The following is a 27959-nucleotide window of genomic DNA, read 5'->3' as shown; positions in this document are numbered from 1 at the left end:
GAGAACTCACGAGGGTCAGGGTTTGAAAAGCCTGGAAAGGGTTAACATTGACGAGACAGGACCAGATTGCTGACTGTGTTATGCCTAATTCCACCCTTCTTCAAACAGTGCCTGTGGTTATAAACTCATAAACCCCTGCAGATTTCTGTTGGAATCTACATCCAAACCTCTTGGTCTGGCTCATCAGACTCTCAAACCTAACAATACAGAGCAGGAAGGCTTTGCAGGGTCTTGGGGGTGTCTCTTCACTGTGCTGCAGACACATGATTACCACTCCCATGTTCAAACTGAAAAGTAAGAGTCTCCATCCTCCTCCCACCCACCTGCCAAACCAGCCCAAACCCCAACTCTGTGGGCCTTTCAGACTCTAGATCTGTGCTGGTCTCTCTTCTGAAAACTAGGTCTCCCCAGACACCTTAGATTTGTTCTCTGGTTGTTTAGATTTGCATGGCTTGTCTCTCTGACTAGTTTTGGACGAACTGAAAGCCTGAAGTGAATTTTTCCATTTTGTTTTAATAGAAAGATGGGTTTGAAATCAAATGGTCCTGAAAATGTGAATCATAGTGATGTGACTTTGATTAAGCCACCCAGTAACTCTTCTGAGCATTTCTGCATCTGTAAATGGTTGGGAGATTGGTGTAAGATTAAATGAGAGTACGTGGAAAGTCCGGCTTACACTGTTTTCATATCACAAGTTCTGCCTCCTTTCCCCATCCCTGTAACACGCTAATAGCTCTTTGCCACAAAGCAGGTTCTTCCTAAATGATGTTGTGGCAGTTTGGACCATCGTGTGCCAACCTGTGGCAGTTCAATTTGTAGAAGTCACTGGATGCCTGACCTCCTCAGAGGCCTCCAAGTTGAGGGTGAGAATTACCTTGTTCATCCTTATACTCCCACTGCACATGGGGCTTTGTACCCAGAGAGTAGCTAAGTTAAAGTCTGTTGGATCATGAAATTTCTCTGCTACTGAAGTCCATGCAAAGGAACAGCTCACACACTTTGAAAGATCCACAGAAGCCCTAAGATACCTGGGCTGCTCCACCCTAGTCCTCTACCCCAGGGTTTCCAAGCCGAAGTGCTCCTCAGCCCTCCATGGCATCTGCCCCACTGATTCTAGTCCCTTCTGGAAAGTCGTGTCTGGCAGTCTCCCAGGGATAGTAGGTAGGAGGGGCTCCTCCCAGTGACGACAGCTGGAGAAATCTAAGTGAGGTTCTGAGGATGCAATGGCCGCCTCAGCCACTGAAGGAGAGGACTAACCTGACAGGAGAGAAGCGTCAAGGCCTACAGGATAATGAACCTCACCAGTCAGGACCCGGATGCTCAGCCCTCTTTTCACCGTGACTCATGCAAATTAACTGAGGAAGGAGGGCTGGACACATATCACTGTAGTGTAGGCCTCAGAGAGCACCAACAGACTGGCGTGTTCCTACCCGGAACCCCACAGAGCCATGACTCTGAAAATGCGGGGCCTGGCTTCTTCCTGTGGCCAGAACATAAGGCTGCCCTTGTATTCAGGAAACCGTTCTGGTTTTCTAGAAGAAAGCTCTGCCTGTTACACTTAGCATCCTCTGCTGAAGCTGGAATACATGTAAGGAAGCAGGAAGCAGAGGCAGCTCAGCTGTTTTATTATGTCAGTGAAAAGTATCTTTACAGATCTGAGGTGTGGTGAGGGAGGTGGGGCTGACTGGGCTACAGTGCCTGAGGCCCCAGCCCCGAGGCTAGACCGCTCCAGTCCAGCCCAGTGCCTGGAGCGTGGTCTCTGTGTGTGTGCATAGGAGCACATGACCTGTCTGGCCCCAGAGCGTCTACTAAGTGTGCTGCCTCCGAGGAGGGCACCGGATTCCATGCCTGGCAGCGGGGCCTGAGAAGAGGTGAAGGAGCTAGGCCCTAGAAGCGGCCCAGCACAGTGGCTAACAGAGCCATGCGGATGTACATGCCGTTCTCGGCCTGGCGGAAGTAGGCTGCTCGGGGGTCCGAGTCCACCTCCACACTGCAACGGAAGGAAAAAAGAGCTACTCTGCTGCCCATGAAGGCCTGAACAGGACTGAGTGCTCTCCCTACCCAGCACTCCCCGCCCAAGCATTATCCTCAATTTTGATACTGTGTCACCTTATCTCATTGACACGAGGCATTGGGTGCATCACCACCATCTTCTTCTTGGCCCGGGTCATGATGTGGGGAGTGAGGATGAACTGGCCAAAGCACTGCAAAGAGGCAGACAGGGCCCCATCAGCACCTCAGGGAGGGTGGGGGTGGAGGTTGGTGGGTAATGAGCCCATGAGCTGGGCTCTCCCTGTCTCCATATGTAGTTATCACCACTGAGGGGCCCTGACCAAGCTCCTGGGGCCCAGTCTTCCTGGCTGCTAGTCTGGGTGCTCAGCAGCCCCAGCCCTGACTTCTCAGCCCTGGACTCACAGCTTCATACTCCTGGGTGGAGCCAAAGCGCTCCTTCTGGATTCGAGTCATGTAAAGCACGTCCGTATCAGGCAGCGCCTCCTCAATGCTCTCAAATTCCTCCTGGAGGGCGAAGCCAGGCCAGGGTGAATGCAACGCCGGCACCAACAGCCCAACCCAGGGCCCCCACGGCCTCCCAGGGTCTGACCTGCTTGGTGCCGCGGGAGGCCACGAAGGCCCGCACGTTGGGAGGCATGCGCAGGCTGGGGGGTGCCACGTAGCGCAGGCTGACGCGGTACTGGGTAAGCAGGCAGGCCAGCGAATGTACCGTGCGTCCATGCTTCAGGTCCCCCACCATTGTGATCTGGGAGAGGAAGCCAGTCACCAAGAAGGCTCCCAGACAGCACAGCCCCACCCTCATTTCAAAGCTTTCAGCCTCAGGACCAGGATGTAGGCCTCCTTGATGCAACAGGCCCTGAAATGCAGGAACTGCTTCCCAACGGCCTCTCTCTCCAGACCACCCCGGGGCAGGCCTCCGACCCCTGCCACCACCCTCACCGTCATGCCATTGACCGTCCCGAGCTCCTCCCGGATGGTGAAGATATCCAGCAAGGCCTGGGTGGGATGCTCTCCAACCCCATCCCCGGCGTTGATCACTGGCCTCCGGCAGTGCTTGGCTGCCAGCTGTGAACACGGGGACAAGGAAGGAGAATCCTGTCTTCTGTGTCTCAGTAACCCCCACTCCCTGATGCAGTCCCTGCTCCTCCTGGGTCCCCTTGCCCATCTGGCTCAATCTGAGTCACAGAAAATGTGAGCAGAAGGGCTCTTGTACCCCTGGGTCCAGCCTAGTCAACTCCGCCCCAGCTCATGGGCCAGCCTCACCTCCACTGCTCCTGGCTGGGGGTGCCGCAGCACGACGACGTCGGCGTAGCAGCTCATGGTCTGCACCGAGTCAGCCAGGGATTCGCCCTTCTGGACGGAGGATGTGGCTTCCGAGAAGCTGAGCACGGCACCCCCTAGCCGGGCCATTGCTGCTGCAAAAGAGCTGCTGGTCCGTGTGCTCACCTCATAGAACATGGAGGCCATCACCTTCCCCTGCGGGGAGGCAAGAGTCACATGTGCGCACATGTGTTCATCTTGGGGAGTGCCCAGGCTGCTGCTTGCCTCCCCAGCAAGAGGGGTGCCAAGAAAACCTTTTTCCCCAAACCTCCCCCTGACCTGTTGCAGCCTTGACGTTTCCACCATGGTGTCACTCTGAGCTAAAGGTCTGCCTCCAAAAAGCCATTGTTAAGTGTCTGAATGAGACATTCATTCTTCAAGAAAGAAGGAAATACCCTAGTCCTCTCCCACAAATACATTAGCACAGACCAAGTGACCAGATTAGTGGGCCTGTGTGCTGGTGCTCAGGGCCTTGCAAGTCAGCTGCATACTGATTGGAGGAGGGCAAACACGGGGGAGGCCTAGAGCAGCAGGACTTCCCAGAGTAGGGCTTACCTACAGCGGAGGGTGTGGACTCACAGAGGGACCTATGGCGAGGGAGGGAGCCCCCTCTGACCACTGCGCAGGCCCCCTGACAGGGACCTGCACCCCCAGCCCTGACTCTGACCTTGAGGATGTCGAGGCTTCGCTCCTTCTGCACCATCATGCGCAGCGTGTGTGCCACATTGAACAGGTGAGACATCTAAAAAAGATCCTGAGTCAGCTGGAAAGGCAGGGGCCCCCAGAGGCCCCAGTGCCAACTCTCCAGGTCCTCAAAGCTCTGGTGTCCCCAGCCACCCTCCTCCAGGCACCTGATCCTTGGTGAACTGCTGGACAGACAGGATATGTTGGCCCACTAATGAGTGCAGCAGGGGTGAGGTCTGGGGGTGCAGCAGGCCAGGGGTCCCCAGGTTCTGGGGTGATGCCTGTCTAGGTACTGGTGGTGGAGGGTAGCAGGTGCCATCAAGGGTTCCCATCAGCTCTGCAGAGTGCGGGACGGGGCAGAAGAGGCTGGTCAGAGGGTTCCTCACACTCAGGCCAGATCAGAGAGGTCCCCAAGGTGAGTGCATGCTCCGGGCAGTCTCTCACCTGGCTCAGCTGCCTTCCGGGACTTCTCCTTTGGCTCCTCAGCTGCAAACAGGATGACAAGACAGATGTAAGCCTGTGGCTGAGGTGTGTGAAGAGCCCCCGTTTCCCCCAGACTCCGATCACAGTGTCTGTTAAACCAAATCACACCACAGTAGCTATAGCGGGTTAGGGGAGGGCAGGACCAGCAGCTCTAGGGACAGACACGTGATTTTCCACAGGGGCTGTCATGTGTGATCAGTGGTGCCCTCCCAGGCCTTCCCAGTCGGCAGAGGGATCCTAGGCAAGGGGAACGGCCAGGCTCACACCAACCGACAACCTGGATTTACCCCACGCTCTGCTGCCCCATGGGATCCCAGCTCCCAGGCGGAGGAACGCAGCTGCCCACAACAAAAAAGGGCCTGTGAGAAGAAGCTGTGGGATGCCTACCTCACGCTGGGTGGGCTGACTTAGGCAAGGGAGAGCACTGCTGGTCAGATGAGGATGGGGAGCAGCAGAAAGGATGGGGTAAGTGGACAAACGTGAGGTGCTGGGAGGGGAGGACCTGGGAGAGTTTCTAGGCCATGCAGCCCCCAACTCCAGCCCATCTGGGACACTGAGGGGAAGAGAAGCCCATCCCTACACATCTGTAAGTCCAGGTGACCCACCCTCCGTGTGTCATAGAATCTTTCTCTTACCTGACAAACCTGGGTCAGAGGCTCGGTGGATTCGGGGCGGCAGATGGAAACGGCCGTCAGGAAGCCCTGGGAGGCCCCGGCGGGGCCTTTCTGGGGTCTGGAGAGACAACACCGGGTACTGACCTGACCCTTCATCAGATTCAATCCCTCAAGAAAAGCCACACTACTCCCTGTCCACTGGGATGCCATCCTCCATCATGTCCCTCAGCCTCACTGTTCCACAGTGCTGCTCTCAACAGGGGCAGACCAAATGGCTTCTTAGAGGTGTGTGCAGCCCCATGACATCTCTCTACCCCAGACATCTCTCTGATTGGGTTAGTAATGGCCTTTGCATTTCCCATAGGACGCCCCCTAAACCAAGAGTTAATTCTGTGTTTTGCAGAAGACAGAGGGGTAGGTGGTAAGAGTTTTAATTATTAAGTGATGAGCCTTCCACTACCCCTGAACCACCAATGTTTGCAACATTGCTACACCCCCCAACGCCCACAACCCCAGCCCCAAAGCAGTGCAGATACCGTGGTTATCTCACTGGCGGCAGGGGCTGAAGGTGTGAGCTGGGGAACAGCCCCCTGTGGCCACTTGCGAACATCCTGTCCATAACCTGGTGGCACCAGCACCTGAAGACAGAAGAGAGGGGCAGGCAAGTGAGCCCAACTCCTTCCACTAAAGCAGTGGGAGCCAGCGAGTGGAAAAAATGCCCTATGGACATGTATCCACCCGCATCCAGGGCAGCTGCAGTGGTAGTGGGACCACATATATGTGCTGGGGTGGGAGGAAAAGGGCACCAAGCAGGTCACGACTGGGCCTGGGCATGGGCCACACACATACCTGCCCGTCAATATAGGCAACCTCTCCTCGTAGGACCACACGGCGGACGGTGCCCTTCACCTTCTGCCCTTCAAAGGGCGTCCAGTGGGCCTTGGAGAAAGGCATATGGCTGGGGACTGTCCATTCGTGCTCCAGATCCACCTGCCAGAGTTACAGGTTATGCTGGGCAGAGGCTGCAGCATACAACAGCTCCCAGGGCTGGAGAGCCTCCGCCCCCACCCCCTCCCGGCTCCCATCTCCACACCTCCACATAGGTGTCCTCCTGCGGGGGAAGGTGGAAGATGCGCCGAGGATTGTGGTGCAATCGCTGCAGCAGGTCGTCCAGGCTGAGCCGGCCCTCGCTCACCGCTGTCAGCAGCAGCGGCAGCATGGTCTCCAGCCCCGGGAAGCCAGGGGGAGGCTGGGGCCCACACTTCTCCTCCAAGGTGTGGGGGGCTGGGGGAGAGAGCATCACCCTCCTACATCTGGGAAGGCACACACGCCCCCAGGACAGCACTGCCTCACTACTATCCCTGATGCTAATTTTTTATTTCTCCGGGAATTGGGAGATAGGAAACTGGCACTGCTGCCACCTTCTAGGGCCCACACCTTCTATCCACATTCTCTTTTACAACTTCACTCATTTGCTCATTCGTTCCTTCAATAAATATTTATCAAGCACCTACGACAGACTAGGCACTGTATTAGAGGCTGGAGTCCCACCCAGATCAAGTCCCAGGTCCTCATGGAGCCCAGGTCCTGACCCGGATCCCTTGAGCTGGGTACGAGCCTGGCTGGGCAGGGGTGGCACATCCTGGGCCCTCTCACCATGGTCAGAGGCAAAGCAGTCGATGACAGCCATGTTCTCCCACAGGGCTTCCATGTCCTGCCGGGAGCCAAGCTCAGGCCGAACCTCGCCCTTCCCGGGTCCCAGACGCTTGAGGTCATCATGGCTCAGGAACAGGTGGTGGGGCGCCACCTCACAAGTCACTGGAAGCCCCCGTGCCTTTGCAGCTTTAATCAGCAGGATCTGCGAGGAGATCAATGAGACTGAGATCTCGCAGAGGCCTCCCTTTAGGCCCTGTCCTACAAAGTCCCACGGCCAACAGCCCATCTCAGAGAGTTACGGGGCAGACATGCTGAGGTGCTGGCTCCAGGCTCCCCCGACCCTCTCCTGCCCCTGAGGATTATGCTGACCTCTGGGAGTTACTGGGAAAGCAACAGGAGCACTGGGACCTCTGCTGGACTCTCACCTCCTCCTTCCGTGCCACGTGACAGATGTGCACTGAGCGCTGGGTCAGCTGGGCCACCATGAGGATGGCAGCAACGCTTTGTCGTTCTGCGTGGGCCACAATGGGGAGGTGGGATGGCCATGTCTCAAAGTGCTGGGGGCAGAAAGAAAGTTCAGGGATTGTGCAGAGCCCTGGATTCTCCATACTTATCAGAGCCAAGAGGGCTCACCAAGCTTTCTTAACTCCCACTTCTTTCAGCCCACTTTGTGGGGTCCTCATTGGCTGCCTCCTCCCGCCTGCCCAGCCCCTACCTCCATCCACTGGGCCACACTGTCCAGCTGCAGCTCAGAGAAGGTCTCATTGAGGTAGAGTTTCAGCCCCGCAGCAGACGCAGCCACAGCGCCCAGGGTCCCTGCATTTTCCGACGAGGCTCCGAGGAATAAGGCATAGTCACAGCGGGCGCCAGCCTCTGCCAGCTGGAGAGGATGCATTGGAGATAAGGCCCAGCAGCCTCTGTGTCAGCCTGGCACCCACGGCCTGGGCCCTTGGGGAGGGCAGAGGGAGCAGGGCAGGTTGGTGGGAGCATGTGGGTGACCACAAAGCAGGAGTGCAAGGGCTCACCTTCTGGGCCAGGGCCAGAGCAGGGGCATCGATGATGGGGGGCCGAGTATTAGGCATGGCACACACCATGGTGACGCCCCCAGCCAGGGCAGCGGCTGTGCCTGAGGCAAAGTCCTCCTTGTGTGTCCCACCTGGTTCCCGCAGGTGCACATGGATGTCAATCAGTCCTGGGAGAATATGGAGGCAGCAAGATTAGAGGAAGGCTCAGAGACGTAAAGGGCATCAAGAATGTGAACTGGGGTGGCAGGAAAATAAGCAACAACCGATACAAGTGAGGGTGGTGAGATCCCTCAGTCAAGGCATCATGGATGGAGAAATGAAAGAGCTCACAGTGAGAAAGCTTCTGGGGCCTCCCCACCCCGTAGTCCAGGGCAGAGAGTAGGCCCCACAGCCACAGCCACCTTTTACCGCACTGTGCTAGCTGCTACCAGTGTCCCGAAGCCAGGTTCTCCCGAGACACGCACTTACCAGGCAGCCGTACGAGCTTTTGGGAGGTCATGCAGTCAACGTGCACCTTCAAAGGAGGGGCTGGCCCGATCTGTCCGAGGGCCTGCAGGTGGAAACCATGGCCAGCTCTGATTTCAGGGCAGCCTGGGCATTGCAGGTAGGGGTTGGGTTTTCCTATAAACCAGGCTTCTGCTTCTCTATTCCCACCTTCTCTCTCTGCAGCCACAAAGCCTGATTAGTAGCACGGCTGCTTCATTCTGAGATTTCCCAACCCCAGGACACTCTCACTTCCTCCTCTTTCCCCCATTGACGCTGGCCGCCTCCCCCTCAGCACCCAGGTCTCAGTCACCTCCACAAACAGTTTGGTGCACTTGATGTCGATGATGAGGGGCACAGAGAAATCAGCAGCCAGGCGCCGGGTGCGGTAGCCCTTGGTGACAAAGGAAGAGAGACGCCGGCCCCCAGCCCCACGCATGGACAGGTTAATCACTAGCTCAAAGTTTTTCTCTGCAAGTTGCTCCAGGATGCTTCGCTGTGGCGGGCACTCACCATCCACTGCCTCTTCAAAGTGCCAGTCCACAGCTGTTACCTGTGTCCCAGAGACAACGTTGGGGCCAGCCTGAGCCTGGCAGCAAAGTATATTTCTTGACAGGAAAGATCTACACTACGGTTACCAAGGACTCTGCAGTATGAGCCCCCACACATACACACAGAGATAATATTCTGGAAGGAAATACGCCAGAATTTTAACAGTGGTGGAGAGATTGTAAGGGATTTTTTTTTCTCTTTTTTCTGCATATTCTACTGCTCTACATGGAATATATGATTTGTACAATGACAATAAAAGCAGAGGAACAGGGAGAGAATTCTTGGGTGCTCTCACATCCTTGAAGGAAGGGTGAGTAGGGGGAGGGCAGGGGCATCCCATACCTTGACGCCGTGCTCAGTGTAGAAGTCAGCGGTGCCCAGACTGGCATAGAGGCTGTAGCCCAGGCTCTCCAGCAGCCGCACAGTTGGGAGAAGCTCACTTTTGTTCTGAACCAAGCAGAAGGAGGATGAGGTTGTTTCTCCTATCCTCCACTTCAAGGTCAGCTCTGGCCCAGAGAGCCAAGGCCTTCTGTCCCCACCTCTTTGGCCCCCCCCAACCCCAGATTCTGTACCTTATAGCTGCCAATGGTCAGCAAGATGTTCTTCTTGGGGATCTTAAAGCCAGTGCTTAGCATGGCCTTGAGGTAGGCCTCGCAACGGCTCTCCCCAAAGCCGGCTACTTCCCCGGTACTGGTCATTTCCACACCCAGCACCACGTCAGCACCCGCCAGGCGAGAGAACGAGAACTGGGGCACCTGAGGGAGCAGGACGTGGGAGGTCCAGGCATGAGGCACCCAGCTCCCCACACCAGGAGAGGTGGCCATGGTCCCCTCTCCTTGGCTTCCTCCAAACAGCAGGGCGAGCTTTCCCTGTGCCTGCTCTATGTGTACCCTCCAGTCAGTCAGCTGCTCCCGCAACATGCTTGGGCTGCCCTTGGCTTCCACGAGGCCATTCCCGGGCCCTGGAATACTTCTCAACGAGTTCGGCAAATCTCATATCCTGACCATCCTCCAAGGCTCAATCCCAATACCACCTCTGCGCGCGAGTCTTCCCAGGGCACCCCCTTTGGAAGGGGCACTCCCTTTAGAATTTGGTTTCTATCTCTACCACGCACATTTATCACAGACTGTTCTAGAAATAAGCTGTTTGGGGGCCCCACTTCTCTTGCCTTCCATAACTAGAACAGAAGCTTCTAAGGGACAAAGCCCACCTTCTTGCCCTGATGGCCCAGGAAGCCCTTGCCCACAGGAGGTGCTCGGTTTATATGTCAACTGACAAGCTGTTTGCATGGGAGGTAAATTCTCTCCCACCACTCGCCTCCCTGCTTCTGACTGCTAACCTCAGGCTTCAACCCTCCTACCTTTACTCCCACGACTCCAGAGCCAGTCATGAGCCCCACAGGCTCCACTTCTTCACCCATGATGACCCGTGTGGCCAAGGCTACTAGGTCCACACCTAGTGTCTTGGAGACGAATGGGAAGGATCGAGAGACACGCACGTTGCATTCAATGACTTTCAGCTGGTCGTCCTGGGGCAGAGAGGGTTTGGTCAGGCCTTCTGCAGGTGAGCTTGGACAATAACCCCGTGACCTTGACTCTTCCCCTCACTCACCATTCTGTAGGTAATCAACCTGGGACACGGGTCAGGGTGACTGATTGTTACAAACCCTGACAACAGTGGGATGCAAGCTGTAACCCTTCCTCTCCAGCTTTCCTACTCTGACGAGGGCTCCCTGGCACTCTGGCCAACATAGAACAAGGAGGCACTATGGCCCTTCGGTCTCTTCCTTTAGCCCCCTCTTATTACCTTGGCAATGAGCTGCAGATTGAAGGGTCCTGTGACCTGCAGCTCCTGGCCCACGGCGTGCACAATGGCTTTGATCCGCTCCAAGGTTTTGGCAGTGATGTCTTGTGGCGGGGTCACCAGCGTGGCATCACCTGAATGCACACCTGCATTCTCCACGTGCTCGGAGATGGCAATGGCTGCCACCACACCATCACAGGCCACAGCATCCACATCAATCTCCTGGGGGAGCGGGGTATGGGGACGTGCAAGGCAATGTGATGGAGAGCAAGGGCCATTCTCTTCTCCCACTTGCCCTTGCAGGATACTTCCCTCCCGAGCCCTGGCATGACCCATCCTCCCCAGCTCACTGTGTATACAAATTTCTCTAGGACCAGAGAGGGGAGTTGCCTCCATGACTGGGAGCCTGCCCTCAGAGACTTTTTTGTCTGCAGTCTCGCACCTTGGCCTCCTGGATGAACTTGGAGATGACCACGGGGTGCTCCTTGGAGACAGCTGCCGCACTGCTCAGGAAACGCTCCAGGTCCCCATCAGTGTAGGCCACATTCATAGCAGCACCACTCAGCACATAGGAGGGGCGCACCACACAGGGGTAACCCACGGTCTGGCAGAACTGGCGAGCAGACTAAGGGCACAGGGAGCTTAGCTGAACTGGTCACACTCACCCATGACGTCATCCAGCCTCTGGCCTCCCAACCAGGTGCCAGCCCACCTCTAGGTCACTGAGCTCCCTCCACTGAGGCTGGCTGATGCCAATGGTGTCCAGGAGACGGGAGAACTTAAAACGGTTCTCAGCTGAGTCAATGGCTTCAGGGGAGGTGCCCAGCACTCGGCACTGCTGCCGATGCAAAGCCATGGCCATGTTGTTGGGCAGCTGCCCACCCATGGATAGGATCACGCCTTCCGGGTTTTCCAGCTCATAGATGTCCATCACCACCTGCGGTGCAGGAGGAGAAACAGGTGGCATAACAAACAGGGTCAGGGGTCTGAGACTTCTTGCTCACTGTTCTTTGTCCTCCACCCACTTCCTCTCAAACCCCACAAGGTCCAAAGAATCCTAGGTCCACCAGCCACTCCTACTGGACTGGCCACCCAGGCTAACAGGCAGCCTTCATCCCTCTCACCTCAAAAGAGATCTCATCAAAGTAGAGTCGGTCACACATGTCATAGTCAGTACTGACTGTCTCTGGGTTGTAGTTCACCATGATGGTCTTATACCCCATCTGCGACAAGGAAGGGAAAGATATTTAGCAATTACGTGGGAGGAAGAGCATGAAGAAACTAAGCCAAAGCCCCTACTTCAGAGAGCAACGCCTCAGCTGCCTCTGAAATCGCTGTGCAGGACACCTGCCTTGGGAGGGACGTAGGGCCAGCACTGTAGGTATCTGAGAAGTAGATACAAAGTTTTGGAGAGGAAGCATGTGTGGGGCACAAGATGACCTAAGGGGAGCCCTCAACCCAAAGCCCTGTGACAGATGTAAGGTGCAGCAATTACTAGGAAGTGCCAGGATTAGGTGTGGGTGGAAGGTAGCTGCTGAAGCTGATTAGAACGGTAGAGAGAAAACGTTACAAAAGACTAGCTCTTGGACCTTTCGGAGCTGCTGGATGCAGCCCACAGCACACCAGTCAAACTCAACGCTGGAGCCGATACGGTAGACGCCAGAGCCAAGGACCAGGACATGAGGCGTTCGAAAGCTGAGGTCATGGGTGGTGCCCCAGTATGTCAGGTACAAGTAATTTGTCTGGGCTGGCCACTCAGCTGCAACTGTGTCAATCTGTTTCACCGCTGGGCAGATCCCCAGTTCCTGACGCAGCTTGCGAACAGCCAGCTCTGTGCTAGAGGAGAAGGGTCAGAAACATAGGCCCTGGGAGTGGAGTATGGACGGAGTACAGCAGGGAGATTCCAGGGCAGGGATCACAGAGGAAAATTCCCAGGGATGAAGGTCAGATGCCTCCAAAGCTCCCCCCAACTCCCCTCCCTTCCCTTCTGAGGGCCCCTCACTGGTACAAAGGTCTCTGCCCCACATTTCTCAGCTTGAGGCCCTCCTCGCCATCCCTGACCTGAGAACCGCAAGGGCAATCTGCTTGTCTGAGAAGCCAAGGCGCTTGGCCTGCTGCAGCAGGGCTGGGGGCAAAGACTGCCCCCGGTGTTGCTCCAGCAGCTGGGTGTGTGCTATGATCCGCTTCATTCGGTGCAGGAACCAGCGGTCGATGCGTGTGAGCTCATACAGGCGATCCACTGAGTATCCAGCCCACAGAGCCGCTGCCACCACGAAGATCCGCTTGTCTGTTGGCGTCTCCAACTCCTAAGAGGGAGAGGACAGATGAACCTCAGTTTCCTCATCTATGAAGATAAGTCTAATGATACATCCTCACATAATGACAGATGATACATGAAATCACAGAATTCTCAGCAAAGTGAAAACACGGCTAATGTCCAACAGTGACTGCTGCTTGTGTTACCGGTAACAAGCTCATGGCCTGGGGACAGAGAAGCAGGGCCCATTTCAGGGGTGTTGCGGGGGGGGAGGGAAGCCGCTTACCATATCGCTGACAGGCTTTACTGTGTGATCAAAGCCCACACAGTTCTCATCCACCATGCGCAGAGCCTTCTGGAAGGCCTCTTCAAAAGAGCGCCCAATGCCCATGACTTCACCTGGAGGAACAGGATATAAGGGTGTGGGCTGGGGGTAGAGGGAGGTGGGGGCATGCTGCCCACAATGTCTGTGGTTTCCGGGCAAGCCTCTGGGAGGTTCTCGAGGCAGGTGCCACGGTGGTGCGGTTTATGGTGTTTCATTACTGAGAAACCAGACACTTGTAGCTCTTCTCCCTACCATTTTCATGTCCTGTGGTTATTAGTGAAATGGAACTAAAATGCCTAAAAAGAGCACGTGGATACTGGAACATGTTACAGTTTACCACAGTGGCCCAATCACTGATGGTTATCCAGTTATTTGGTTTGCTTTATTCATATTGTGATGACACCATCTGGGATCTGTCTCATCCTTTAAAAATTTTAAAAAGTCTGAGTAACAGGAAGATGATCCCATTACTCTTTGAATCCATCCAGAGCTAGTCACCTTTACAACTACCATTTTTAGAGTACCTCTTTCTGGACTTTTTTCAAATATATGTTTTATACATGATTATAGTATACATCCAACTTCTATCCTGCTTTCTCCCTCATTAAAAGCATGTTCCCACATTGCTATGTGACTTTATGACCAGCAATTTAATTCCTGTATGGTTTACCACAAGGTAACTGCTCACTTGCTGAGGGATATTTAGCTTGGAAGTATTCCTCATTCTAAGCGAGGCCGTGATGTTTTCTGTGCTTTAGATCATCTCCTCAGGATACATTTCCAGGACTGCATGGGCAATAGGGGAGACAAATTTTCTGGATCTTGATAACTATTAGTTGCTTTATAGAAATCTGCGCTTTATAATACAAAATGTAAGTTTAATCAGCCTTCTAAGAAGTGTGTATAATCATTTGAAACAACTTTAGCTAATAAGCAAAAATTTTATCTCATTCTAACTTACTTGTCATAGGGAACTTCCCCCACACACCAGGCTTGCATACTGAGTTCCTCCTCTATAAAGTTTTGTTCATGTCCTGCGAAAATTTACCCTAGGCTCTTCGAGTATTTCTTACCAATTGTTAAGAAAAAATTTAAAACACCCAGATGGTAACAGTAGTTAAGGAAGTGCAACAAGAGTGATTTTGCTCAATGCCTTTGTAATGTGGTTGCATTATAAAAGCTTTTATCTTGGGTTAAAGAGAAACCCAATGCACTCATAAGTGCAAGCCTAGAAAAATCCTGGAATCATATATATCCCCAAATTAACAGCTATGTGACAGGATTATAGGTAATTACTCTTCTCTGGTTAAACTACCTTCTCTAATTTCCCAATGATTCATGTATTTTTCTTGTACAATAAAAGTTACAAAGTTACCAAAGAAGATGACATTCTGAGAATATTCAAGTAGATGTAAAGCGCTTAAATGTCTCATCTAGAAATGAATCTTTGTCCTATTTTCAATCCACTTTTTTTAGCCACAATTCATGGCTTCACTCCCATGTTTATTATAATTTTCATTTAACAGAAATTCATCTCCAGAAGGAAAAACTTGGCAGTCTTAAAAGATTTCTAAAAATTCTGAAATAATATCTGAGCTTAAACTTACTGTGTTCAAAGGCTACTATTGCTCTTAATGGAAATCTGGAGCACAATGAAATGCCATCATTCTTAGCTGGTGGCACTTCGGCACATGTACATTCTTGTTTTGGTTAAAATGTTTTAGAGGACAAACTAAGGCAATTAAAGGGACATTATAAGGAAGCATATTTACTCAATGCCAGCATACTCCACCACTGCCTGGAGGCTGACCGTCACACTCATTCATTATTCACTACTAAATTTTCTTGCTTTTATGAAAAGATCTCTGATGTCCTGCTCTGACCTTAAACATTGTGCTAATAAAACATTTCATTTAGTGACGGTGGCAGGAAGAGCCCAGCGAAGGAGATACACTCAGCATGGCTGCCACTGTGCTGACCTGGATTTAGAAGTGGCCACAGGAAAATAGCAGTTGTTGTTTCCCTGAAGCATCAGTATTCGAACCAGCATGGAGAACAAACTGTCACTGGCATTAACAGCCTAGCGATGAGGCCACGGGCGAAATGCCATGAAATGCTGTGGGTGGAGTTTAATGGAACTGGTCTCACCCATGACAGGCAATGTAGTATAACAGAGGAACATGCAACTAGCAACCAGATCCAGTTTTCAGTTTCTGGCTCTGCCCTCTACTCAGCCACATCACTTTTCTTCTGTGGCACCTGCTTACCATTTGTAAAATGAGAGCTGAGATAGTCTGATGGCTGTCACCTCATCCCAAGATTCTGACATGCCATCTGGGGAGCGGAGGTGGCATGTATATTCTGACACAGATTTCCAGATGCCTTTGAACCCCACCCCTGAGGATTCCTATCTTAGCTGGAAATGTCCCTATTAGTTCTGAGAAACTGTGTTCACAAGAAGCTTCTCACATAGGAGCCGAAAGGCCATGCCAGGGAACTGACTCGCTGACATTCTAGACTCTTGGGATGTGTGGGGCCCCATGAGGTCATCTGGGGAGGGGTCTCTTGGGATTTGTTTCTCTCACCAACACTCTTCATGCAGCTTCCAATCTTTGTGCTGACACGGAGGAACTTGCTGAGGTCCCAGCGAGGAATCTTCACCACACAGTAATCTAGACTGGGTTCAAAGGCTGCTGTTCCGCCTGTCACCGAGTTCCTGGGAGCCATCAGGTTGGGGGCCAGAAGGACAGAGCAGGAGATGTAAATGGTGAGCTTCCAGAAAGCTCTCTCCATCCCACACATCCAAGCCAATGTCCTTTTCATTTTCCCTGTCCCAGAAATATTTTCTTTAGCTCCCCAACCCCTTACCTCCCTGATCTGCACCCTATCCTTTTACCTGAGCTCAGGCAGAGGGATGCCCAAAGCCAGCTTGGCTGCCACATAGGCCAGTGGATAGCCTGTGGCCTTACTGGCCAGAGCAGAGCTGCGAGAGAGCCTGGCATTCACCTCTATGATGTAGTACTGCAAAGAGAGAAAACACGGCAAGAGTTCCCAGGTAACTGGCCTCAAAGGCCTGCCTAGGAAAGGTCTCAGAAAGGCAAGAAAATAAAGCTGCACTCCCAACCCAAGGCCCAACCCTACCAAAGATAATCCCGGCTTCTACTCCAGGGTCTGTAGGGTCAAAAGGCCTCTTGGTCTAGAGGCCCCAAAATTATGGAAGGAGGTCCAACAGCTAGTAGCAGCTCCACGGCCTGGAGTCTCACCTGCTCAGACTCAGGGTTCAGTGCATACTGCACATTGCACTCCCCAACGATTCCAAGGTGTTGAGTCACCTTGATGGCCGTCTGCCGCAGAAGCTGGTACTCTCTGTCATTCAGCGTCTGGCTTGGAGCCACCACTATGGACTCACCAGTGTGGATTCCCAGTGGATCTAGGTTCTCCATGTTACACACCTGGAAAGGGAGGGTCCCACAGAGGTCACTGCCAAAGGAAGTCAGGAGAGGCAGGAGGCTGCATCCCAGGGTCCTTTTGTCTCAGGGGATGCACCCATCCTGGGTCTGGGGGACACTGAACTCTCAAAGATATCAGCCCTGGAGCCTGCTCCTACAAGGCTCACACAGCCTGACACTACTGTCACCTCTCCTCCGTCACTCACCGTGACACAGTTGCCGTAGGCATCTCTCACCACCTCATACTCAATCTCCTTCCATCCTTTCAGGGACTTGTCTACCAGCACTTGGCTGGTATGGGCAAAGGCTGGGGCCACGAGAGCAGAGAGCTCCTCTTTGTTAGAGGCAAAGCCAGAGCCCAGGCCACCCAGGGCGAAGGCTGCACGCACCAGCACAGGGTACCCCAGTCTCTCGGCAGCTGCCTGGGCCTGTGATGAGAAGAAATAAACAAACAGATCAGGCCTTGACTGTGTGCTGTGCAGAGGGTTCCTGGACCCAGAGAAAATATGATGTAAAGAAAACAATCCTGTCAACCCCAACCACCCCTCGAACCTGTTCAAGAGAATTCGCCGCCTCACTGGGGGCCACGTGCTCTCCGATCTCTGCCATCCTGGAGGCAAACGCACGCCGATCCTCGGTCAGTTCAATGGTCTCCACAGGTGTGCCCAGGACCCGGACCCCATACCGAGCGAGCACCCCAGCCTTGGTCAGCTCCACACCACAGTTCAGAGCTGTTTGGCCCCCAAAAGTCAGTAACACACCATCTGGGCGCTCATTACGGATCACCTGAGGAAGGAGAGAGGAATAACAGGCATTAAGACCCCGGGGTTTGGGAGTGAATCAAAGCTGAGAAACCCAGAGTGACCACAGGATCCCCCTGCCCACGTGAGTCCCCTCCTCAGTCCAGACTCACCCCAGTCATACCTGGGTCACATAGTGAGGTGTTATGGGCAGGAAATAGACCTTGTCGGCCAGACCCTGGGAAGTCTGCACTGTGGCAATGTTGGGGTTGATCAGCAATGTCTGGATGTTTTCCTCTTTCAGGGCCTTGATTGCCTAGAGGACACAAATGGCGTTATCAGCCTCGACTGCAGAAGTGAGATTTTCAGTTTTAGAGAAGCACTTTTCTTCTTCTTCTCCCCTCACTGGACTCCTAATCCCTAGTAACTCACTTCTGTTCCTCACCACCTCACCTTTCCACACATTCCCCAGGCCTCCTAGGTCACTTCACTTCCTCCCTACAACCAATGTCCATGCCTCAGCCCTATCCATCCCTGAGGGTTACACACCCAGAGAGGTAGGGACGGACACGCTTTACCTGAGAGCCTGAGTAGTCAAACTCTCCAGCTTGGCCAATGGAGAGGCCCCCTGAGCCCAGAATCAGAACCTTTCGTGGTGGTGGAAGGCCAGAGCCTGGGGTGGGAATCCCAGGAAGACAGAGGCGCTCAGCCAGCCGCTCTCGAACTATGGAGGCAAAGAAAAGTCATAGCTTAGGGCTGAATGAGACCTCAGAGATCATCTAGATTAACCCCTCACTTTAGAGAAGAACCCAGAACAAGTCATGCCTCTAATGAGTGGCAGAGGCAGGACCAGAAGCCAGGACTTGTGACTGGAGTTCCCTTGAATAGCAGAAGCATAAATGAACCATCCTGGCTTGGTTGCCCTTCTTCCCCACCCCCTTAACCTCCCAAACATCTATCAGTTTCCTGAGGCATGTCCACCTATGCCTATCCTGGAGCCAACTCTGTTCTTAGTTCCACAACCTAGCTCGACTCAGGTGCTTACCTGTCTGGCCCCCAGGGTTCCCAGCTGTGGATTCTTTCACCGTTTCCAGAAAAATATCAAAAAGAACTTCCATATCGAAAGGCCCAGCTTGGTGCTCCGGGTGAAACTGGACACTGTTAAATAGATTGGATCATGAAAACTGCCATCATCATCGGCAGCCTCGGAGGGAGGCAGGTAGGTAGTGGGACAGATCACTGGGGCCCGCTGCTGTGCTTTACGTTTTGATCTTCAAGTCTCAGTGGGCTTCAGAGCTGTACAGATCCAGTTATCGTGCCAGAAGCACCCAGGCTCACCTGAAGAAGGGCAGGCTGTCATGTACAATGCCTTCATTGGAGTGGTCATTGGCATTGGTGAAGAGAGGAAGCCAGCTGGCTGGCAGTGAATCTGTTTCCACAGCAAATCCATGGTTCTGGGATGTTAGAAAGCATCGCCCAGAGCCCACCAGCAAGCAGGGCTGGTTATGGCCTCGGTTCCCGTATCTGGATATGGAAACACACTGAATCATACGCCCCTTTCACCCTCCCTTCACCACTGTACCAAACCCAGCTCTTGCTGCTCTTGTGATTCTCAGCAGCCCCCACTCCTGTTTACTAATAAACACCAACTCTATTCCCATTCCCAAGATTCCCTGTCCGTCACATCAGAGGTACAGGCCCTTCCTCTCCCCACAAATCCCACCTCATTTTGTAAGTCTTGGCCCCAATGGCTAAGGCCAACAGCTGGTGTCCCAGACAGATCCCGAAGACAGGTCGGGGGTTAGGTTCAGATAAGACACGGCTCAGTGTGGATACCACATTGGGATAGGAGGTGGGGTCACCAGGGCCATTACTCAGGAAGAGACCCTCATACTCTGGAGTGGGCAGAAAAGATAATGTCAAAAGCAGCAGTTCGGCTAGAGAGACACACCACTGGAGCAAAAGCCCTCATCTCCACCTTCCTCCCCGCAACTCACACTGACTCTTAGTAACTGGACCAAGGGACAGATCTCCCACCCATGCTGCTTGTCCGTGGTCCTGTTTAGACCCCAGCTACTCACCCTGGCTATCTAATGCATGGTCCCAGGGTACCACAGTGACCTCTGCCCCACGCTGGCACAAGCATCGGATCTGATTATACTTGAGGCCACAGTCCAAAGCAAGGATCCGAGGGGTACCCCCTGCATTGAATACCCGTGGAACCTGAGAAATAGAGGAATAAAGGGCAATGATTGACAGCTGTGATTAGTAGGTATAATATACACACACCAACCCCTACCTTCAAGGCCTCTTCTGATCCTCCCTCAGGTGTTCATCCCTGGTAAGGACAGAATATAACTACTGTGCTATAGCCTGGAATACTCTTCCCATTCTACCTCTGTACCTTAATGGAGACCTCTGGCACCAGGGGGCGGGCATTGGGGTCCAAGAATGGCAGGGTTGAAGGCTCTGTCCCATCCTGGACAAGCTTTCCCAGCAGAGACCCTTGCTCTCGCAACTTCTTAGTCAGCTCCCGAGTGTCCACTCCTGTCAAAACAGCACACTCTGAGAGATCACCCCCTCAAAGCAGTCATGTATGAGGTTAGGCTTCCAGGAGCACTTCTATTCCAGAGCCTCCAGTCACATAGGTGTTCTACGGGCATCAAAATCCCAGGCTGTCCTGCTGGAAGTATACTACCAAGAAGTATTCCTGCCCCAAAATATCCCATCTGAATTGAACCATGACTCTAGATCTATTTGTTTACAGAAAATAATACCAAGGGACAAAAGAACACCCTAAATGACAATACAGGAATATAATCAATAAAATGCAAACTGTGGGATACTCTAAAGGAAAACTGTGTCCAATAGGTTACAAGGCCCACAGATTAAAGAGACATATCAACCAAATGCAATGTACAGACCTTGTGTAGATCCAGATTCAAATAAAGTTTTTAAAAAATTAGAAAAATTGAAATTTAGCACATTTTAAACATTGCCTAGATATTTGATATTCAGGGATTATTGTTATTTTTTAAAATGTATGGTAATATTATCATGATCATGTTTTAAAAAGGATTCCTTTTTCAAATATATTTAACCATTTGTGGATGAAATGATATTACATCTGAGATTTACTTCAAAATGATCTAGGGGTTGTAGCAGTGGTGATGAGACAAGCTTAGCTGAGCTGATGATTACAGAACCTGGGGATTCATTTTCCTATTCTCTTCTTTTGTACGTTGGAAATTTTCCATCTGAGTGAGAACTCAGTTTCTTCCTGCAGCCCAGACCCCAGGCTAAACCTTTCAAATCAGGTACTTTCTATCACAACCTTTGACTCAACTCCCAATAGTCAACAAAGACCTCTTGATTCTTTCCATCTGGGCTCCTGTGCCTCACCCAGACACACCTGTGCTTGCACCATACCTTGCAGGCCAGGTATGCCATGCTGTTGCAGCCACTCGTGCAGGGTACAGGTGGTACTCCAGTGGCTGGGTGTAGGGCAGCTCTCTCCCACCACCAGTCCTGCCACATGGATCCCCGAGGATTCAAACCACTGTCGATGGAAGGAGGAGACTGTAAGGAGCTCAGGGCCACATACCTCCTGGTGTCATCTTTTCCCACTGTAAGGCCATGGACCCTGTACTTCAGGCACACTGAATGACCTGTCATTCCTCTAACACACCAAGCACCTCATGCTTCTGCCTTTTACCAGCGACGGTGTCCCCTAGGTGAAACCCTGAACACATGGGCCTGGGGTGCCTGATTAATAACTGAAATGATATGTTCCTTTCCTTTTATTCCCTTTTCCGTGAAGTCACCCCCATTCTCACCCACTGCAGCTTGTGCCTCCTCCTTAGGGTGCATTTATACCTAAGCTCACTTTATTTCCACTTGTCTTGCTATTTACATTGTATTATAAATGTGTCCATATGTCTTCATCAGAGAACTGTGAACTCAAGAGCAAGCTGCCTCACACATGACTGCAGTTAACATTTACTGAGTGTCCACTTGGTGCCAGGCATTATAACAGATGCTGGCGGAGGAATTTGAGCAGGAAAAAAGACAAAAGTCCCTATCTTCATGATGTTAATTTGCTACTTAGGGAACCTGAAAATTAACAAGGTAAAGTGGATAAACAAGATTATAATGACAGCGTGATAAAAATAGAGTGTAAAATAGGTAGGGGCACAATACCTTACTAAATAAAGGCTCAAGGTATAATACTAGGCATGATTATACCCCCCCCAATAGGGGATTATCATTAAAAAAGGTAATACGGGGGTTGGGGGAGGAGGGTTGGGGGAGGGTGTAGCTCGGTGGTGGAGTGCGTGCTTGGCATACAGGAGGTCCTAGGTTCAATCCCCAGTACCTCCATTAAAAAAGTAAATAAACAAACAAACCTAATTACCTACCCCTCCCCAAAAGTTAAAAACAAGAAAAGGTAACACAAATTTGTTACCCAATAGATAAGCATATAATAAACTAAATAGAGAGCAGGTTGCTTATGTGGGAGGAAGTGGCATATTTAAATCACAACTGCTTAGTAGTGGAAGGTTTAAAGAAAGACGAATGTTGAGACTGTTCTTTAGGAACCTGAAGAGTAGTTTGGCAGAACCCTCCATGGTCAGGTGGACTAGTCTGCGTATGGACAAGAGCATTTATAGCACATGTGCTACAAAAGCATTCCTGGTGGGCTTAGGAGGCCTTAATCACCTTGGTTCTGTCAGGGCCTCAATTTTGCAAGTGTATAAACTCAATTTTGACATTGTATCTAGAGTTGACTAAGCTGAAGACTGTCTTAAGTTAACTAAGATAGTGCATTATCAACTAGAATGCAGTGAATTTACAGGCTTGTGATGAGGAATGGTCCCTCAAGGAATTACAAGTAGGTCACTTTCCTAGAGCTTCCTCTCTCAAGTGTCAGGGTGACTGGGAAGGCATATTAAGAATTATAGGCTCAGTAAGCCTAGAATCAGGATAAAATGAGTTTTGAGGACTACTGCACCTAGGCTATGGTGACTACAATTAACTTATGCTGACCTTTTTTTTTTTTATTGCTTGAACTCTCAGAGGGCAACTTAGTTTCCAAATTCCAGAGGAGGAGGAATAGGAGAAACCTCATTGAGGAGAAAACCAAGTTTTCTTATCTAGATGTTAAGAACTCTACTGAAAAGTAGTAAAAAATGGGGCGTGGTAAGGAAAGCAAGTTTAGAGGATGACAATTAACTTCACCAGTTTGGTAGATGAATTGTGACCCACCATCACTGAGAATGGAGTGACCCTCATTTCCAGTCTCTTTCCCATTAATTCATGTACTCTTAAAGCATTGCTCCTACCACACTACTCTGTTGCAAAAAGATCTTCACTGGTTCCCTACCAGAACCCAAACTCTTTGGCTTGGCCTCCAGCACCCTGCTTCTCAAGGTACCTAACAGCCCTGCATAGTGCTGGTCTATCATTTCAGTGTGTTACCTATTTTCTCCAGGATGCCTAGCCAATATCAGTGTCTTCACCTCACTAACAGTTAATAATTACTGATTTGAAAAGGAATGTAGAGAAAACATTGGGTGTGGCTACCTTGCTGAGCCCGAACTCATCCACTTCATCTGGGGGGATGCCGTAGTTACCGATCAGAGGATATGTCAGCACTAAGATCTGTGCTTTGTAGGAAGGGTCAGTGAGAGCCTCGGGGTAGCCGACCATACCGGTTTGAAACACTGCAAGAAAGAGGCAGGGCTGGGGCTCAGGCACGGCACTCTTCGGAGCACTGCCCCGCGCGATGAGAACGCCCCAGTGGAGGCTGCCTTGACTGTGACGGATAAAAGGGTCTGGGCTGGGGAATGGCCAGGGAGAAGGTGTGCAGGCGGGAAAATGGCGGGGTGTGGGCAGGACAGGTTGGGCAGAGAGAGGCAAGAGAGAGTGGGATGAGATCAGCGGCTAGCCTAGACTTGCTTACCCACTTCCCCGGCAGTCGACACAGCGGCCCCAAAAGGCTGGCCCCGCAGGACCGACCCGTCCTCCAACACCAGGGCCGCCATGGAAACGGAGCTCAGAGGCGGGGTGAGTACAGAGATGCGGGAAGCGCAGTAAGCCCCAGCCGATGCTAGAACTACGTGAGGACAGCGCGCCCGGAGTCGGTCCACGTGGCTAACCGCGCCGGTGTCTGCAGCAAGGGCGGCGCGGAAGGCGCAGTAGCCCAGGCGCTCTGGGCGGCGGCAGACTGCGGCGGCGCGGGCAGCTGGCGGCGTGAGGGGCGGGGCCGGGAACGTAAGGGGCGGGGCCAGGGCAGCACAGGGTGGGGTCACCTCCTCTGCGCGGAGCAAAGCTAAGGGAACCCTGAGAAAACCGGCTGTCCCAAGGTAGCCTCTCCCCACTCCAACCAAGAAACACACAAAGCCAAAGCCTGGGCGCCTTTCCCCCCGAAAAAAGGTGTTGGGGGAGAAAAAAGAAGAAAAAGAAATGTTTATTATGGTCAACAGCACAAATGGGACCTGGTGACTAGTCCACTCCGGGACTGGCGTGTCCACAACACCCCAGAGTTGTGCGAGTTTCCATCTTCCTTCCAAAGGTGGCTTATGCCTTGCGAGGACCCGCCGACCAACGATGTCTAGAAAGCAAATCTCCCTGTCTGGGCTAAGATAGATGGGGATGATCTTTAGGTCAATAGTAAGACCTGTGTGGTTCATGAAGCCTTGGCTTTTCGGCGTTGGGTCCCCCAAAGCAGGATGGAGATGGATAATGTGGTGGATCCCAGAATACCAAAGAACACAAGCAGTGAGAACGAGCCCTGTGAATAACATACAAAAAAACTTCATACAGGGTCACACCAAGGGCTTACAACCTAACACGCAGTTCTTTCCTAGTATACCTGACCCCTCACCCAGGGCAATTCTAGTTTCCTTCTCTAGGTGATTTGAATCAGCTCCTGGTCTTATGGCTCTTCTTTCAGAGAGGTCCTTGTTCTATGCATTCCTCTTACCTCTAAATAGAAGGCCTAATTTCTCACCTGGCGCATACACTTGTAGCCATGGAAGCCATCAGCACAAATACATTGCATGAGACCTGGACCATCAGGTGCACAAGATCCATTCTCAGGACACATTTCTGGGAGCCAGAGAAAAACAGGGAACATCACTGGATCTTATTTAGGTATATTTCTCAAATACCTGCTTCAACTTTGATTCTCTCAACTATTTCTAGGTCAAAGACAAAAGAAAACTACAAATAATCAGAACATCACCATCATAACAAAATATATTTTAAGACCTTTCTTTCCAAGGGGTTAAAGCTTCAGAAACTTGAACAAAAGGCAATTTTACTGTCTTTCTGAAGTAAAGTGCAAAATACAAGGAAGGAAGGGCAGTTTGCAGAAGAGTGGAGGTGAGACAACATACCTGGGTCCCCAGTGCTGTTGCAAAGGTTCCTTTGTCCTTGGCAGGTTTGGTTGTTTATATAATAAGTGACATTATCCCAGGCATTAATACCTCCAGGACAGTTGACATCTTGTGGCAGTATCCTGAACACAACATAAACAGATGTAATAAGCAGCCTAAAGGTGCTGAGCTCACAGCACTGCCCCTCTTTGATTCTCTCCCCCACCCCATACTCTTACTCACAGAGTCTGGAGCTGAATAAAGCCATGGAAGGCATTGGCCAACTCATCCTGGAGGGGGTTTGCCTGCAGGTCTCTGCAAAGCACACACTGTTAGCACCATGCTCTAGAAAAACACCCTACTTCCATTCATATATCTTTCTGGATTGGTAATCCAGTTCTCATTCTGAGCTATCCAAGTGTAGACAATATTCAAACATCTTTTTAGGAGTCTGTCCTCAAAGACTTTCCCATCAACCCTTTGACATAGTCACCTTTTGAGAGGGAGAATAACTAATGACTTACATGATGACAGCAGTATGTGCCTGAGGAAAGTTTGGACCAGGGTCCTTCAGAGAACAGTTCTGGAGATCCAGCCTGAGGAAATAAAGTAATCAGCAAAGCTAAGCTATGTCTCTCCCCTTCATCCACAGTAAGTTAATATAACTCCCTTTTCAGCTAATATCAATTGAACACAACTGTGTCAGGGCCACAAACTAGGTACTGTGGTAGATGTTTTAATACTGCATTGACCAATTCAGTCACCACTAGCTACATATAGCTATTTAATTTAATTTAAGTTAGAAAATAAATTCAGTCCCTCATTTTCACTAGCCACATTTCAAGTGTTCAGTAACTACTAATATCGGCCAGTGGCTACTGAACTGGAGAGTACAGGTACAGAACATTTCCATCATGGCAGAAAGTTCCACTGGACAGTTCTGTCCTTAACCGTATGCCTATGCATTTTTTGAAAGAAATTGGTTTCTTGTCCAAATTAGCAAATCTTACATTGCAATATGATTCTCAGATCCACAAAACGCTTTCATATGGAAAGAAAATTCAAGTCACATAAATGAAAGTTTTCCCCAAGTGCATCTTCTACCACAGATTGGATGGATGTAAACTACTGGATATTAAGGACCATACTATTTGTTCCTTGATTCTACAAATACTTAGTGCCTACTAACTGCAAAAATTGGGAGAATTAAAAATAACATTCAGTATCTTAGCTTTCAAGTGGCTTACAGCGTAGTAGGGGAACAAGACCATCATCAAAAATAAAAATAATATAAACATTAAATTACAATATGAAAGAAATCATAGGACAGTGTATAACTAAATTTGAGTGGTACAGACACTAAGGATTAAGGGAAGTAAAAAAACTAAAAAGATATTCTTTTGGTATTTAGTATTAGGGAGCATTCACAGGAGAGGTTGGAATTAAAGGATGGATATGTCATAACTTGGTGGAGGACAATTTTAGGTAGTGAGAGGCCTAACCAAAGAAACAAAGGTGGAATGCTTTTGGAAGTAGGTTGAGTCTGGCTGAAGCCAGACCCTCATGGAGGGATTGAGTGGACAAATAATTTGAAGTAATACTGGAAAGATGGTTTGGGCCAGTCTGTGGTAGTTCCTGGTTTGAACTTTATCCTAAGGCAACAGACAATTGTAAGTCTAACTTTAAAACCAAAGAGTAATAATGGAAAAAAAATTGGTTTTCAGAAAGTTTAATATAAAGATGTATTTAGGTAGATAAAGAAAAGAGGAGAATGGAAGCAAGACACACGACACTTTGAGTCTGAAGTGAGGGCGCATTGAAAGAGGAAATGTCTAATAGGAATCAGGAGGTACCCACAAGTACCTGGAGCTTGGAGAGAGGTCAAAGGATACTAAAAGAGATCCTAGTTTTGGGAGACACCTTTGTTATGGTTACAGCTGAAGCCATAATAATAGGTGGCTTCTCAAGAGTATAAAGGGGAAAAAGAGCAGAGACTAACCTACGTAAGGGGACAAGAAGGGGAATATGAATTAATCAGAAAAGGAAGAAAACCATATTTCATAGTGTCCGGGAAGCTAAGAGTCATTTCATGGAGACACACAGGAAATAATCCAAAGAGTTTATAATAAACAAAAGAAACAAGCTTTGAAAACAAAAAACAAAAACAAAACCGTAAAAGCCTTTAAAAAAAAAAGGCAAAAATTATGACTTTTATGCATTTCCAACCAGGAAGAACCACAGGGTTGTTTACTAGCTAAAAATGCTATAACAGATGTAAAAGTCTGAGACTCATGGTTTAGATGTCTCCAAAACAGGCACCAAAATTTATCTCAGTCAGGCAAGGATCGAAGAATCTGGTTTGGGAGCTCTTTTCCAGTATGCAAGGGTGTCTTCTCTTCCCTCACCCCAAGATGATGCCCTTCTGATTCAGGCAGCAGCGGGCATGCAGCATTAGCTGTGGTGTCCGCTTACAATAAAGGGCCACTTCTGACAGATTTTGCACACTTCCTGGACACTGGGTGCATATCTGCAGAAAAGAGAAAACTATTAGGACTTCAGAAAGAAAAACCAAGAAAAAAACAAATGAGGATCAACTGTTACCTGTCAGTACACTCTCCAGAATTCCTCTAACACAGGACAAGTGTCCTCCTACTTTTATGTCAGGTTTACTAGAAGACGCATTTCTTCCCCCTGGAGCCAGGCGCCAAAACAGCGCACCTGAGAAATTCTGTACCAGACTTCACTCAGATAAGGACGTCATCTATGAGAATTACTATTCGAACATATTTATTATGACCTCTCCAATGACTTCTCAATCTGCCAGCCCCGATTTGGCCGGGTGTAAAAGGACTGCAGGTACACAAAGAACGCATTAAGCATTACAGAAAGTAGTCCTGCCACCACACGATATATGGCATTCGTCAGAATGGCCAGAGGACTCGTTTGTGGAAAGAACAACTTAAAGTTATTCAAAGATTAAGGAGTAAAAAGGTCAGATTTCAAAGTTCTGTGGACGTCAGCAGGGTGAAGGTGCTGGGAGACAGCAGCGTGAGTACTCGGGAGTGGGAGCCGGCTGAGCTACCGCGGGCAAGGCCCCAGGGACGAAATCGGGGCTGCGGGCAGGCAGGGTAGGGGGGAGAGTCGAGGGCAGGCGAGCAATTCTGTTTCAACCCAAC

At 50.8% G+C, this 27959-nt stretch overlaps 1 protein-coding gene across 1 annotated transcript; it reads right to left on the bottom strand.

The window, feature by feature from the left end:
* Positions 1-1608: 1608 nt before the first annotated feature.
* Positions 1609-27278, bottom strand: CAD (carbamoyl-phosphate synthetase 2, aspartate transcarbamylase, and dihydroorotase). Its single transcript, XM_006189718.2, is given in 50 exon segments — positions 1609-1990; positions 2110-2204; positions 2416-2517; positions 2603-2758; positions 2953-3078; positions 3277-3489; positions 4001-4075; positions 4185-4354; positions 4462-4503; positions 5136-5232; positions 5651-5752; positions 5964-6104; positions 6208-6398; positions 6771-6972; positions 7196-7327; positions 7486-7650; positions 7796-7962; positions 8264-8345; positions 8592-8831; positions 9173-9277; positions 9403-9585; positions 10191-10358; positions 10637-10855; positions 11076-11258; positions 11346-11570; positions 11758-11856; positions 12223-12469; positions 12695-12939; positions 13177-13289; positions 15801-15931; positions 16112-16236; positions 16479-16667; positions 16871-17092; positions 17217-17450; positions 17589-17720; positions 17983-18128; positions 18450-18562; positions 18743-18928; positions 19128-19299; positions 19486-19627; positions 19809-19951; positions 20834-20963; positions 22988-23127; positions 23367-24197; positions 24417-24434; positions 24437-24514; positions 24805-24926; positions 25027-25098; positions 25308-25379; positions 27189-27278. Coding segments are annotated over 50 exon segments (7833 nt in total). The 5' UTR covers positions 27236-27278; the 3' UTR covers positions 1609-1887.
* Positions 27279-27959: the final 681 nt, after the last annotated feature.

Source organism: Camelus ferus, chromosome 15 (assembly GCF_009834535.1).
Source record: "Camelus ferus isolate YT-003-E chromosome 15, BCGSAC_Cfer_1.0, whole genome shotgun sequence".
NCBI lineage: Eukaryota > Metazoa > Chordata > Mammalia > Artiodactyla > Camelidae > Camelus > Camelus ferus.
Note: the sequence above shows the minus strand (reverse complement) of the source record. Positions and strands in the feature narration are given on the sequence as shown.